Source organism: Lissotriton vulgaris, chromosome 3_1, assembly GCF_964263255.1.
Source record: "Lissotriton vulgaris chromosome 3_1, aLisVul1.2, whole genome shotgun sequence".
NCBI lineage: Eukaryota > Metazoa > Chordata > Amphibia > Caudata > Salamandridae > Lissotriton > Lissotriton vulgaris.
The window spans coordinates 1,348,775,452-1,348,790,884 of record NC_141689.1 but is presented as its reverse complement, the minus strand read 5'-3'; the positions used below and the strand labels follow the sequence as shown (position 1 = coordinate 1,348,790,884).

The following is a 15,433-nucleotide window of genomic DNA, read 5'->3' as shown; positions in this document are numbered from 1 at the left end:
TACTGCTTCTGTTTTACAGACGATTAATGTACACCACATCTGGAAGGAGCACGCGGTGCTAGAGACCGCGCGGCACTAGACCGCTCGCTACACTAAAGCGCGCAGTACTAGAACGCTCACTACACTAAAGCACGCGGCACTAGAGAGAACCCTGTCAGAAACACAACCGGGGCTGGGCCAGAATATCTCACTGAACTCCACCGCCCTGCAGAAACAATACAGGTGCTGGGCCAGAATACATCACTGAACTCCACCACCCTGTAGAAACACTACAGGGCCTGAGCCAGAATATCTCAATAAACCCCACCGCCCTGTAGAAACACTACAGGGGCTGAGCCAGAATATCTCACTTAACTTCACCGCCCTGTAGAAACACTACAGGGCCGGAGCCATATTATGTTACTGAACACCCCTGCCCTGTAGAAACACTGCAGGGGCTGAGCCAGAATATCTCACTGAACTCCACCGCCCTGTAGAAACACTAAAGGGCATGAACCATATTATGTCACTGAACTCCACTGCCCTGTAGAATCACTATAGAGGCAGAGCCAGAATATCTCACTAAACTCCACCGCCCTGTAGAAACACTACAGGGGCTGAGCCAGAATATCTCATTGAACTCCACCACACTGTTAAAAACACTACTGGGGCTGAGCCAGTATATCTCAACTTCACTGCCCTGTAGAAACACTACAGGGCCTGAGCCATATGTCACTGAACTCCACCGCCCTGTAGAAACACTACAGGGGCTGAGCCAGTATATCTCACTGAACTCCACCGCCCTGTAGAAAAACTTCAGGGGCTGAGCCAGAATATCTCACTGAACTCCACCACCCTGTAGAAACACTACAGGGCCTTAGCCAGAATATCTCACTGAACTCCACCGCCCTGTCAGAAACACTACAGGTGCTGAGCCAGAATATCTCATTGAACCCCACCGTCCTGACAGAAACACTACAGGGGCTGTTACAGAATATCTCACTGAACTCCACCGCCCTGTAGAAGCACTACGGGGCTGAGCCAGTATATCTCAACTTCACTGCCCTGTAGAAACACTACAGGGCCTGAGCCATATGTCACTGAACTCCACCGCCCTGTAGAAACACTACAGGGGCTGAGCCAGTATATCTCACTGAACTCCACCGCCCTGTAGAAAAACTTCAGGGGCTGAGCCAGAATATCTCACTGAACTCCACCACCCTGTAGAAACACTACAGGGCCTTAGCCAGAATATCTCACTGAACTCCACCGCCCTGTCAGAAACACTACAGGTGCTGAGCCAGAATATCTCATTGAACCCCACCGTCCTGACAGAAACACTACAGGGGCTGTTACAGAATATCTCACTGAACTCCACCGCCCTGTAGAAGCACTACGGGGCTGAGCCAGAATATCTCACTGAACTCCACCACACTGTTAGAAACACTACAGGGGCCAAGCCAGAATATCTCACTTAACTTCACTGCCCTGTAGAAACACTACAGGGCCTGAGCCAGAATAGCTCACTGAACTCCACCGCCCTGTCAGAAACCCTACAGGGGAGGAGCCAGAATATCACTGAACTCCACTGCCCTGTAGAAACACTATAGGGGCAGAGCCAGAATATCTCACTGAACTCCACCTCCCTGTAGAAACACTATAGGGGCAGAGCCAGAATATCTCACTGAACTCCACCTCCCTGTAGAAACACTATAGGGGCAGAGCCAGAATATCTCACTGAACTCCACCGCCCTCTCAGAAACCCTACTGGGGCTGAGCCAGAATATCTCACATATCACCACCGCCCTGTAGAAACTCTACAGGGCCTGAGCCATGTTATGTCACTGAACTCCACCGCCCTGTAGAAACACTACAGGGGCTGAGCCAGTATATCTCACTTAACTTCACCGCCCTGTAGAAACACTACAGGGCCTGAGCCATATTATGTCACTGAACTCCACCGCCCTGTAGAAACACTACAGGGGCTGAGCCAGAATATCTCACTAAACCCCACCGCCCTGCAGAAACACTTCAGGGGCTGAGCCAGAATATCTCTCTAAACCCCACCGCCCTGTAGAAACACTACAGGGGCTGAGCCAGGATATCTCACTGAACTCCACCGCCCTGTAGAAACACTACAGGGGCTGAGCCAGAATATCTCATTGAACTTCACCACACTGTTAGAAACACTACAGGGCCTGAGCCAGAATATCTCACTGAACTCCACCACCCTGTAGAAACACTACAGGGTCTGAACCAGAATATCACCCTGAACTCCACCGCCCTGTCAGATGCCCTACAGGAGCTGAGCCAGAATATCTCCCTGAACTCCGCCGCCCTCTCAGAAACCCTACTGGGGCTGAGCCAGAATATCTCACATACCACCACCGCCCTGTAGAAACACTACAGGGCCTGAGCCATATTATGTCACTGAACTCCACCGCCCTGTAGAAACACTACAGGGCCCGAGCCAGAATATCTCAATAAACCCCAAAGCCCTGTGGAAACACTACAGGGGCTGAGCCAGGATATCTCACTGAACTCCACCGCCCTGTAGAAACACTACAGGGCCTGAGCCAGAATATCTCACTGAACTCCACCACCCTGTCAGAAACCCTACAGGGGCGGAGCCAGAATATCACTGAACTCCACTGCCCTTTAGAAACACTATAGGGGCAGAGCCAGAATATCTCACTAAACTCCACCACCCTGTAGAAACACTAAAGGGCCTGAGCCAGAATATCACCCTGAACTCCACCGCCCTGTCAGATGCCCTACAGGAGCTGAGCCACAATATCTCACTGAACTCCGCCGCCCTCTCAGAAACCCTACTGGGGCTGAGCCAGAATATCTCACATATCACAACCGCCCTGTAGAAACACTACAGGGCCTGAGCCATATTATGTCACTGAACTCCAACGCCCTGTAGAAACACTACAGGGGCTGAGCCAGAATATCTCACTGAACTCCACCACCCTGTAGGAATACTACAGGGGCTGAGCCAGAATATCTCACTAAACTTCACCGCCCTGTAGAAACACTATAGGACCGGAGCCAGAATATCTCACTAAACTCGACTGCCCTGTCAAACACTACAGGGGGTGAGCAAGAATATCTTACTAAACTCCACCGCCCTGTAGAAACTCTACAGGGGCAGAGCCAGAATATCTCACTCAACTCCACCGCACTGTCAGATACACTACAGGGGCTGAGACAGAATATCTCACGGAACTCCACCACCCTGTAGAAACACTACAGGGCCTGAGCCAGAATATCTCACTAAACTTGACTGCCCTGTCAAACACTACAGGGGCTGAGCCAGAATATCTCATTGAACTCCACCGCCCTGTAGAAACACTACAGGGCCTGAGCCATATTATGTCACAGAACTCCACCGCCCTGTAGAAACACTACAGGGCCTGAGCCAGAATATCTCAATAAACACCACAGCCCTGTAGAAACACTACAGGGGCTGAGCCAGAATATCTCACTTAACTTCACCGTGCTGTCAGGAACACTACAGGGGCGGAGCCAGAATATCTCACTTAACTTCCCCGCCCGGTAGAAACACTACAGGGCCTGAGCCACATTAGGTCACTGAACTCCACTGACCTGTAGAAACACTATAGGGGCAGAGTCAGAATATCTCACTCAACTCCACCGCCCTGTAGAAACACTACAGGGTCTGAGCCAGAATATCTCACTGAACTCCACCGCCCTGTAGAAACACTACAGGGGCTGAGCCAGAATATCTCATTGAACTTCACCACACTGTTAGAAACACTACAGGGCCTGAGCCAGAATATCTCACTGAACTCCACCGCCCTGTCAGAAACCCTACAGTGGCTGGGTCAGAATATCTCACTGAACTCAACTGCCCTGTCAAACACTGCAGGGGCTGAGCAAGAATATCTTACTAAACTCCACCGCCCTGTAGAAACAATACAGGGGCTGAGCCAGAGTATCTGACTGAACAACCAAGACCCGTATCTTGCCCTTTACTGCCGAACCAGCTACAGCCTTGTATAACAATGGCCCTCTCTACATCAACAAGAAACTTAATCATTATGTCCTTTCTAGAACCCTCCGGTCAAGAACCAAATCGCTTCTCTTGGTCCCATGGCTCAGCAAATCAAGGTTAGGTGGGAAAACCTTTTGCTACCTCGCTCCCCTTTATCGGAATCAATTCCCCATTTACCTGAGACAATGTCCCGACTATCTCCGATTTAGAAAGCTTCTTAAGACCGCTCTGTTCTGATAAGGCTAGACAGCCTGTCCAGCAGCACGGCTCAAAGCGCAGAGATACCCCTTTGAGGGTGATTTGGGCGCTATATAAAACCCATAAATAAATAAACTAATTAATGTGAGGTGTGAAATTACCGCATCTGAATTTCCGATAAACGTAGCATGAATGTCCAAGGGGAAGAATGATTTAAACAAAGGAAATGCTGCAGCACATATACAGAATGGAGATTAGTAGAAATCTTGAAAAATCTTGAAAATACAAAGTTTAGGGACAAATCAAGTAACTGTACCCAGGCGTGAGTGCACGTTACCACTAACTACCATACAATACCATACCATACCATACCATACCATACATACCATACCATACCATACCATACCATACCATTCCATATCGCCATCCCATTCTATCCATTACCACCATACCAAACTATCCCATACCACTATACCATACTATACAATGATCTCACCCTATAGTACACCCACCATACCATCATAACATTCCCTTCCATACCAGTCCACACCATCCCATCCAATCCCATCCCACCATAACATCCCATAACATACCATACATGCCATACCATTCCGTAGCACACCACACCATACCATAGCATACCACACCACACCACACCAAAGCCCATCACACCACACCACACCAGGGTATACCAAACCACACCACCCCATACAATAGCCCAATAGACCACACCATACCATAGTACACCACACCATACATGCCATACCAGTCCACACCATCCCATCCCATCCAACCTCATCCCACCATATCATCCCATAACATACCATACATACCATACCATTCCGTAGCACACCACACTATGACATAATGCCATGCCATGCCATGCATTACCACCATACCAAACCATCCCATACCACTATACCATATTATACCATGATCTCACCCTATAGTACACCCACCATACCATCATAACATTCCATACCGTACCAGTCCACACTATCCTATCTGATCCCATCCCACCATAACATCCCATAACATACCATTTTTTAGCACACCACACCATACCATACCACCCCACCCCACACCATACCATTACACGCAACACTATACCGCACCATGCCATAGCCCACAACACCATACCACACCATGCCATACCATACCACCCCACACCATACCATACCAAAGCACACCACACCATACCATACCATACCATAGCACACCATACCATACCATACCATAGCACACCACACCATACCATACCAAAGCACACCACACCATACCATACCAAAGCACACCACACCATACCATTGCCCACCACACCACACCATACCGTAGCCCACCATCCCATACCATATCACATGATACAATATCATACCATACCACACCACACCATACCATATCATTTTCATGAACAGTAATAATCAGAGCTAATCATCGCAATGATATTTACCTTTATAAGTCTTCACTGCCTCTGGGCCCCGAATCTTCACATTATTACACCTGTAGTAACACATACATGATCTTTGTATTAAAGAGCAATGACAGCTACAGGAACAAAGGATGAACATCACATAAGACGTGCATTTGAAATAAGATTCAGTATTAAGAGCAGCACCTGCGGACTAGAGCTCAGTGTGAGTTACTGTCCATACACAACAGTCAAAGCTCTAACGATACCCAAAAGTACCTTCAATATCTTATGATAGGAAGTGGGTGTTCTAAGCCAAATAGCTCAGTGAGACCAGTGCGCTTCTTGTGAGGCCACGGAGTGCCTCAGCGTGGGTCTTCTAGGAGCGTCCGTTGGATCAGTGAAAGGGGGGCTGACTAACAGGTTGCATCTGCTCCCGGTGGAGTCTCGTGTATATACAAAAAAATTCACAGAAAACCATAGGTTTCAGGCACGTTATAGTTAGTTGGACATTTCATTCATACAAAACAATAGAAATTCCGGTGTTATAGTTAGTTCAGCTAACTATACCTCGCACCCCCGCAATGCACTGCAGATGACATCACATATTACATCATTCATGACATGGTCAGTGACATCACTGATGACATCACTGATGACATATCAAATGATATCACTGAATTCATCATCCACGTGAAAATCTGATACATCTCCTCACACCCTAATGTAACCTTTCATGCACCCACTCTAAAATATACACTACCATTTTCGAAACCCTACACGCACCAATACCAGTTACTACATACACACGGACTGATTTACAGGTCTACACACACATCCAGTCATTCACCCATACAGTCACTCATACATGCAGTCACTCATCAATACAACACTATGATACGCACTCATACAGCTAAACAGACGCTCACACACCACCACTCATCCAGAGTTACTCACACATCTAGTCAGTCATGCAAAGAATCAATCACACTCCCATTTACTCACCTTAAATTAAATATACACCAACTCACTTATTCCTACAGAAACTAATCAAAACTTACTCTTCTACAATCACTCATACAAGTACACATTCATCCATAAACCCACTGTCACAATCACTTACTCTCACATATACTTATTTAAATACACCATTACTGAAATATACTGTATTTTACCTATGTAGTTACTCTCACATTTACCACTAGACATCCATTCACTCACAACACACCCATACACTCACTCACCCACCCATACAGCTGTTTCCTTATACAGTCTTGAACCCATACACCCAGTGTATTAACCACTCGCACATCTCTGCAGAGTCACACACTTCCCACCCCCACATACACTGAGGCACCCATACAAATACTCAGGTAACCAAACAATAACGGATATAAACATTCATGTAGCTACTCACCAACGCATGCACACACTTGCACACCAAGTTACACACTGATACAAAGATTCACACAGTTTAGTCACTAACCCATGCATTCAGTAACACATGTTTAATCACTCACTCATACAGTCATTCGCACACCCACAAAATCATCCATACAGACACTCATACACCCATTAATTTCTCAATACACCTTGGAATTTATTTATATAAAGCATATTTAAACTTTACAGAAGCACACAGTCACTGGATGATGTCATCAGTGAGGTCATGAATGATGTAATATGTGATGTCTTCAGCAGTGCATTGTGGGGGTGCGAGTTCTAGTTAGCTGAACTAACTATAACGCCGGAATTTATATGGTTTTGTACGAATGAAATGTCCTAACTATAACATGCCTGAAACCTATGGTTTTTTCAGTGAATTTCAAAGGTTTTTGAAATGCTAATTTCTAAATATAACGTGCCTGAAACCTATGGTTTTTTCAGTGAATTGCTAAGGTTTTTGAACTAACTATAACGTGCCTGAGTTTAGTGTACCCGAATCCTACAACAAATACTATAAAATACCGAGCCAAAGTGGGGGCCTGTCTGGATTTATGTGTGAGGTTAATAATTATGTTACACATATTGTGGACATATTTTTTTTTAGATGTTTTAAAAAGCGCTACACATTTCCAGACCACTTCAGAGCAGAGCACTTCACTTTGCTTCCTTAACCATATTCCCTACTCAGTTATTTGCAATTATTAATGTATAAATTTGGCTCTATTTGTACATGAATTTAGTAATTGTGTTATCTAGAATTTTAACTTATTTGTTTATTACATATTTATATTTCGGGGAATTTTATTAAGAACGTTCTAGATTCAGCAACAGGGGGGCGTGGCTAGCGAGCCATGATGGCGGACGGAGCGTGCTAGAGCTCTGGTGCCGCCGGGGAGTCGCAATCCTGCTGAGTGCCTCTGAAGAGCCCAACACCTTCTGGGAAGAGCGGCTTTTGATGCGCTGGGCCCCCCGGAAGAACTGGGAGGTTTCGGCGGCCCTAGGAGCCGGAGATCGGGGGCGAACAGGCCCGGGACTACTGCGGCCTTGCCCCCTGGCAGAGACCGGAGCCAACATTTTGGTGCATGCCCAAGGTGCGCGGAGCGACTGCCACAGGAAGTGCCGGAGCTGGGCCTGGTGGTGCGGCCTGAAACTCCTGATTCCCCTACTGTCGGTCGGGAGTGACGAGGCGACGGAGGTATCGCTGGACCGGACTGCCCCAAGCAGAGAGGAGACCCTGCACACACGAGGCCGAGAGCTGGGGGGTGCCTCGGCTGTAGGCCCAGAGGTGAGAGGGGGGCCGGAGACACCCGAGACGCGGACCGGAAGGTAGGGGGGTGAGGCGGGTGATACGTGAGGGGGACACTTTCTATCGTACCCCAGGGCCTTCCCCCCTCCTTCCTTACTCCCTGAGAAGGCCTTCACCAGGGATCGGTGTGAGCGCTGGCCACCATAGAGGAGAGGGTAGCCCCACACAACTGGGCCCCGGGACGCTGCGGGACCGCCGTGGACGTTTCGGAATGCGCTGCGGCCGCCTGGTGCCCCGCCGCGTGCCCGGGAAAAACACGCTGGGCTGACCCGATCCCCTGGGCACTGCCCATCCTGGCCCAAGGACGGCGGCACGTAGATAGCAGAAGATAGGTGACTGCGAGGTTCCTAGCCGCCGGGCTAACTTGAGAGGGTGCCCAGCTGAACCCTGCCTTACGTAGTGGGCCCCACTTGCAGTGATTGGGACCGTGATGAGAGGAATGTGACCAGTGCAGGTTCACCGAAGCCCCAGGCTCAGTTCAAGGACACGCCCTGTCACCGAATACTGGACATACCTGATTGGGCTAGCCATGGTCCGGAAAGGGGCCAAGACACTGGATGGCCGGGAGGGCTCGGGGGCTGCTCTGGAGGTTATAGCGGAGGGGACTGCGTCAGGAATAACGGAACAGACTCCTGCTGGGGGCCCACGTGCAGATAAACTGGACCTGATCTTGCAAGAGATTAGGGACGGATAATCAATTTGAAGGGGGTGAAAAGAGGTTGGATCCTTTCAGTCTCCATTCAATTGTTTCTAATCAGTTTGGGGAAAGGATCACTTGTCCTGCGTAAACCAAGGTCTGCAGGTTGGTAACTGGGTGTCTCCCAATAAAATTACCCTCATACCTTTTGTGTGCACCCTCCATTGGAGGGTGCACACAAAAGAATTGACCCGAGGATTACGCACGCACGTGTTAAGAGAAGCGGGGACACATTATATACCGCTACCAAAAAACCAAAAAACACGTGTATGAGGGTCATTTTATTGGGAGACACCCAGTTACCAACCTGCAGACCTTGGTTTACGCAGGACAAGAGATTAGGGACTCCAGATCAGCCATGGACGCACAACTGGGGGCTCTCACCACCAATCTCTCCTTGTTGAAAGCGGACCACAGCAAATTACCCAACAAGGTTAAAGACCAGGGAACGATGCTGGCGGTCCTGACCCCGACGGTAACAGATCATACTAACTCCGTCCAGCAACTACAACAACAGGTGGCGTCTCTGATGGATCGCGTGGAGGATGCGGAAGGCCGCAATCGACGCAATAACATCTGCGTCATTGGCCTTCCGGAGCGCAGCGACGCGACGGAGTTCATGGAACAGTGGTTCCGAGACCATGTAGCCACAGAGGGCCTGTCACCACTCTTTTGTGTGGAAAGGGCTCACCATATTCCTACTGGACGACCCCGACCGGGCCAGCCGCCACACCCACTGATTGTCAAGATCCTGAATTACCGGGAAAGAGAGATGCTGCACCAAAAGGCCCGGGAGAAATCCCTCAGAGTACGAAAATCGACGCATCTCTCTATACCCGGACTATACTAATTTGGTACAAAAACAACGGTCCTCCTATTTTGAGGTTAAGAAGAGACTCCAGAAAGCCAAACTCCCTTACGCCTTACTGTTCCCAGCTCGCCTCCAAATAATCTATGAAAACAAAACACACTTTTTCGAAAGTCCTACTGACGTGGAGGAATGGCAGGAGGTGATGGACATTGAAAAAAGCCAAGACGTGACCACGGAAGGGACGGCCGGCGGTTCTAGAACAGACTCGGCTCGAACGGGAGAGGCATCTCTCACCTCGGAGGCACGGTCGAGAAGGCGCAGACCCTCCAAAAACCAACAGAAGGAAGATCAGATGGACGCAGTTGCCCTGGTGGGCAACTTCAGAGAGGAGCGGGTGCTGATCAACACAGACACGGAGGATAGCACGATACACTCGGACTCGGAGCACAGCATGGTCCTATTCCCGACTGTGACGCCGAGAGCAGCAGATGAACTACTGGACAACGGCCAGGAGTAACCGCGAAGTATGATGTGCCCTGTAGAACCTACGGTTTACTGATATTCTTTTTCGTTACTTATGTGCTGTCATGGCCCACAATGTGGGGGAGGGACCTGGGGAGGTTGGGAGGAGATCTTTCCACTGTAGCCGGATCTTGGTCCGGGTGTTTGCGTACTTCTCCAAGAACAATTGCAGTGGGTAAACCTAACGTGAACATACATTCCCGAGTGGTATGGACATCTATTGAATGGCCCTCCCCAGAGGCCACATGGAACTAACTCTCTAATAATGGCTTCCCTGGTGGCACCGTTGAGCCGGCAGCATAGAAACGAATGGATAAGTTGACAGGACAGTGCTTGGCCAACCCCCCAATGGCGTATGCACCAATAATTGGTTTGTCATGTTTGTGGTTTTCTTGTTCGGCACAGCCATGTTCTCAAGCTGCGCCAAAATAGTTCTGGTTTGGGGTGGGAAGAAGTACGTCTCCTGGCTATTGTTGACACTACATGCTGCTGAGAGCATGACACTGTTTGCCGCGGCGCTTAGGTCTGAGCATGGCTGACACTATAGGGAAGTACAGGCTGGCTACCTGGAATGTAAGGGGGCTTTGGGCCATACAGAAGAGACATAGGATACACGCCTTTTTACTCCGCCATCATGCCCAAATAACGTTCATACAGGAATCCCACTTGACAATGTCTGAGGCACACACTCTGCGGAAGAAATGGAGGGGGACTGTTTTCTCTACTTCTTACTCGGCCTTCTCTAGAGGGGCTACTATATGGGTACGGCATGGCACTCCCTTTGTGGAACTAGAGAGAAAGGTTGATATCCCCTGGATCCTGGGGGGCGACTGGAACATGGTCCTAGACGTAGATTTAGATAGGTCGCACCCTCCCCTTCAGATGACAGGCGTACATCGAATGGCAGATTCCTTCCAAACCTGGCTCACGGGATGGGGACTAGTAGATGTGTGGAGAGCACTTAACCCGACCCACAAGGAATACTCTTATTACTCCCCGGTCCACAACCTACATACCCGACTTGACAGATTTTTGTGCAGCAGCTCTCTGCTACCCAAGTGTGCGTCTTCAGAACACCTAGCGAAAACCTTCTCCGACCATAGGCCACTGACACTTGACCTGCAGTGGGGTAGGGTACCGACCCTGGTGCCCACCTGGAGACTCAATCCACTGCTACTGGAGGATGGCCCCTTCCGTGCGTCCATGTCAGATGTCTTAGACAATTACTTTCGGGAGAATTGGGACACGGCAACGTCTAATCTAATGGTGTGGAATGCTATGAAGGTTGTGATAAGGGGGGCTGCCATAGGACAGTTGGTGGGGGCTCGGCTGGAGATTCACAAGAAGCTCTGTGAAGTGGAAGACCGGCTAAAGAGCCTAGAAGCGGCAGCGAGTGTAGACCCCGGGCGCAAAGGGGAACTGCAGGCTGGCAACATAGAACATGCAGAGTTGCTGGAAACACTGCGGGTCATAGACTATAAATATTATTTACGTCAGCAGGCCGAATCAGACAGGTCGGGAGCCCTACTGGCTCGCCTAGTACGGGATAGCCCTTCCACCCCGGTGATTACGCAAATTAGAAATGAGTCAGGGAGAGTCGTGACTATGCAGTTTGATATCAACACTGCCTTCCGGGACCAACTGAGAACATTATATGCCCCCTGTCCCACAGATGACACGGACGGGATGTTAGATTTCCTGAGGGACTTGCCTTTCCCAGTCCTGACTCGAGATGAACAGGCGAGGATGGACGGGCCCATCACACAACAGGAAATACAAGTTGCCATCCGCTCCCTTAACCGGGGTAAAACGCCTGGCATGGAGGGGCTGGCGGTTGAATTTTACCAGACCTATTCTACGACCCTGGTACCTATTTTTGAGAAAATTTACAAGATGTTGTATGAGTCCGGTCATTTACCTGTCTGGACGATGCAAGCCTTAGTCACGTCCATACCTAAACCTGGCAGAGATACCCTCGACCTGACCAATTATAGGCCCCTCTCCATGCTCTCCACAGAGTACAAGATACTCAGTAAAGCCATTGCTTTAAGGATACAGTCCCAACTCCCTACCCTGGTACATTGAGACCAATGAGGATTCCTTCCCGGGAGAAGTACCTCCCAAAATACGCGGAGACTCCATGCCCTCATGTCCGCCACACTACAGGACCTCCCTCGAGCCGGCTGTGGTGCGTTGGATCTCCGGCAGGCATTTGACTCCCTGTCCTGGACGTTCATGTTTGAGGTGCTGCAACGTTTCGGCTTCCCCGAATCGCTGCTGAAATGGATACGGCTATTGTATACGAACCCAACGGCCAGAGCACGCACCGGCAGATATGTCTCGGACAGCTACTCTGTTCACAGAGGCAACCGACAGGGCTGCCCACTGTCGCCCTTGTTATTTGTCCTGACACTAGAGCCCCTAGCGATAGCTCTCCGGGCCCGAGCGGATAGGGTGGGCATCTCCATAGGGGGGACACACAACTTGATATCGATATACGCTGACGATATCTTACTGTATTTCCGGGACCTAGAAAGAGACCACTCGCCCATAGTGACCGTTTTTTACCGCTTTGAGGCCGTGTCAGGGCTAGCCGTAAACCCAGCGAAATCTGTGGGATTCTATTTCAAGGACATACAGCACGCCTCCCACATGCACTTTGGGGGATACCAGATCCCAATAGCACAAACCACATTCAAATATTTGGGCATTAACATCTATAGATTGCCGGAGGACCAGGTAGAAGGTAATGTCCGGAGAGCCATTAACAACCTCCATAGTAGTGTGACCTTCTGGACGTCCTTGTCCCTGTCCGTCATGGGTAGAATAGCCATCTCGAAGATAGTCCTGCTCCCCCGGATGCTATATTATTTTGTGAATCTACCGGTTCTCCTCCCGCAACAACTTTTTAACATATTAAACACGATCCTGACTACTCTCATTTGGGGCTCCGGACGACGGAGGATAAGTCTCAGGAAATGGAAATTAAGTACCAGACAGGGAGGTTTTGGAGTGCCGGACCTACGCGGTTATTATTACGCAAGCCAGCTCCAGTGGTTGACGCGTTGGGCGGCGGGTAGGAACCTGCACGAAATTAACTTTACAGCGGACCGTTTGGCGCGCGGGGAGTTGCACTCCCTCCTACTGCCTAGGACCAGGATCCCTCGGGATTGCCACCCTCTTCTGCACACCGCCCTAACATGTTGGCGGAAGGCACTGGCGTACGCATCCGGGGCCAAACCTTACACAGACAATGTCCCTCTGTTAGGTCTCCCAACCCCGCAGGGACGACTGACACAACGTAGATTGCAACCTTGGATGGAGGTGGTGGTAGATACAGTGGGCAATCTTTTTGGGGATGACACACTGTTAGATCACAATGCCTTTATACAGCTCACAGGAGTCCCCCCACGACTATATATATCCTGCACGCCACAGTATCGCACCACGTACGACACACATGGGCCCCACAACGCATTAAACCTACACAGCACGAATTAGTACGTCTGCTCTATTACATGGGGACTGGAGGACACTTAGTGCGGTGGCTCTATGCTGGGATTAGGGAACACGCTGCCATATCTCTTGACGCACTCAGAGACACTGGACATAGGGGAGGCTATGTCGGATTTGGCCTGGAAGATTATTCTTGAACATCCCAGGAAGGTGTCCAGGAATGTTAAGTTTAGATTTATACAGGCTATGGTGCTCCATAGGGCATACCTTACCCTTCAAAGGTTATTTAGGATGTTCCCTGATGCTTCCCATTGTTGTCCCTGCTGCCAGGCCGATAAGGCCGGCCTTCTCCACATGCTGTGGGCGTGCCCACGTCTGCGCAGTTACTGGGGGACAGTTTGCTGTATACTACATACAGTCACAGCCCTGCAGGTACCAGAGGAGGCGCTGCACTGCCTGATAGGACATAGGAAACGACCCAAGAACCACAAAGCCCAATTGAAGCTCCTGGACTTTTCATTGCTGTTAGCAGTTAGAGCCTTAACTATGAGGTGGAAGTCAGCCAGGCCTCCTGCTGTAGAGATATGGCGTTCTGACCTGTTAAAATGGGGCAGGGCAGAAAGTGCATCTCTGCGTAGGGAGGAAGAGAAGGGGCAACGGAAATATCCAATTGCACAGGATTGGGAGCAAACGTTGCTGGAGCTGGAGGAAATGGAGCGGACGCCATCACAGGCAGATAACCCTTAACCCCGAACAATGAGGGAGGGGGCGGTAAAGAGGACGGTAAGGGAATCGCCCCAGGCTGCGCGCAGGTTAGTCAGTTGAGTAGGAGTACATTGCTCCAGGGGAAATTATTTTTCCTTGTTTCATGCCAAGACAGGCTGCCATATAGGCGGAGAGACGAGGAGACGTACGGGGTGGGGAGGGAGAAGTTGGGCGGGATGATTATGTTTAAGTGCTCCCGTTCACCTCGTAAAAGTACTTTTGTGTAACTAAAGCTACTTAAGTCGGCCGAAGTTTACTGGGGGGAGGGAAAAAAAAAGAAAAGACTGTATATGATAAGACCTGTCTACTTGTGTGATGTGACACGCCAAGCAGTGGCAAATAAAGAGTTTTAAAAAAATAGATTCAGCAACAATATAAAAAATAAAAATTGAAAAAAGGCCATGGTGTTACAGGCATGTGTAACAGATGTGAAATGAAAAGTTTTAAAAAACACACAGTACACATTTGCCAGATAATTGCTCACCAGATACAAAGGCGATACATGAATCTGCATTAAAAATACTCTGTTTTTTTCCAATCCAAAATTATTATTTCTATAAAATGTGTGGGTGCCGTAAAGGTAAAAATATTTACACATATTGCACAATCTGATGAAACACGCACCTTAGCTATATGTAGACATACACCCTGCTCCCGCGCACCGCTGCCCCTAACACCCCCGGACACCTTTCACTGACGGTATGTTTCCGGTATCTTCCGCAGGGCTTCGCTTTGGGCCAGCAGGGAGAAGAGCATGTCTGTGCTGGGCGAGCCCTTGGGGGCATTCGGCTCCTTGAGAGCGTCCATCACGCATTGCTTCCCCC

General features: G+C 49.5%; 1 protein-coding gene across 1 annotated transcript in view; it reads right to left on the bottom strand.

Moving 5' to 3' along the window:
- LOC147727870 (E3 ubiquitin-protein ligase TRIM39-like) overlaps positions 1-15,433 on the bottom strand; it is a 199,933-nt gene that overhangs the window by 883 nt on the left and 183,617 nt on the right. The window contains exon 5 of the mRNA XM_086963191.1: positions 5,649-5,698. Coding sequence (XP_086819317.1) covers positions 5,649-5,698 — 50 coding nt within the window. The remainder of the gene's footprint in view (positions 1-5,648; positions 5,699-15,433) is intronic.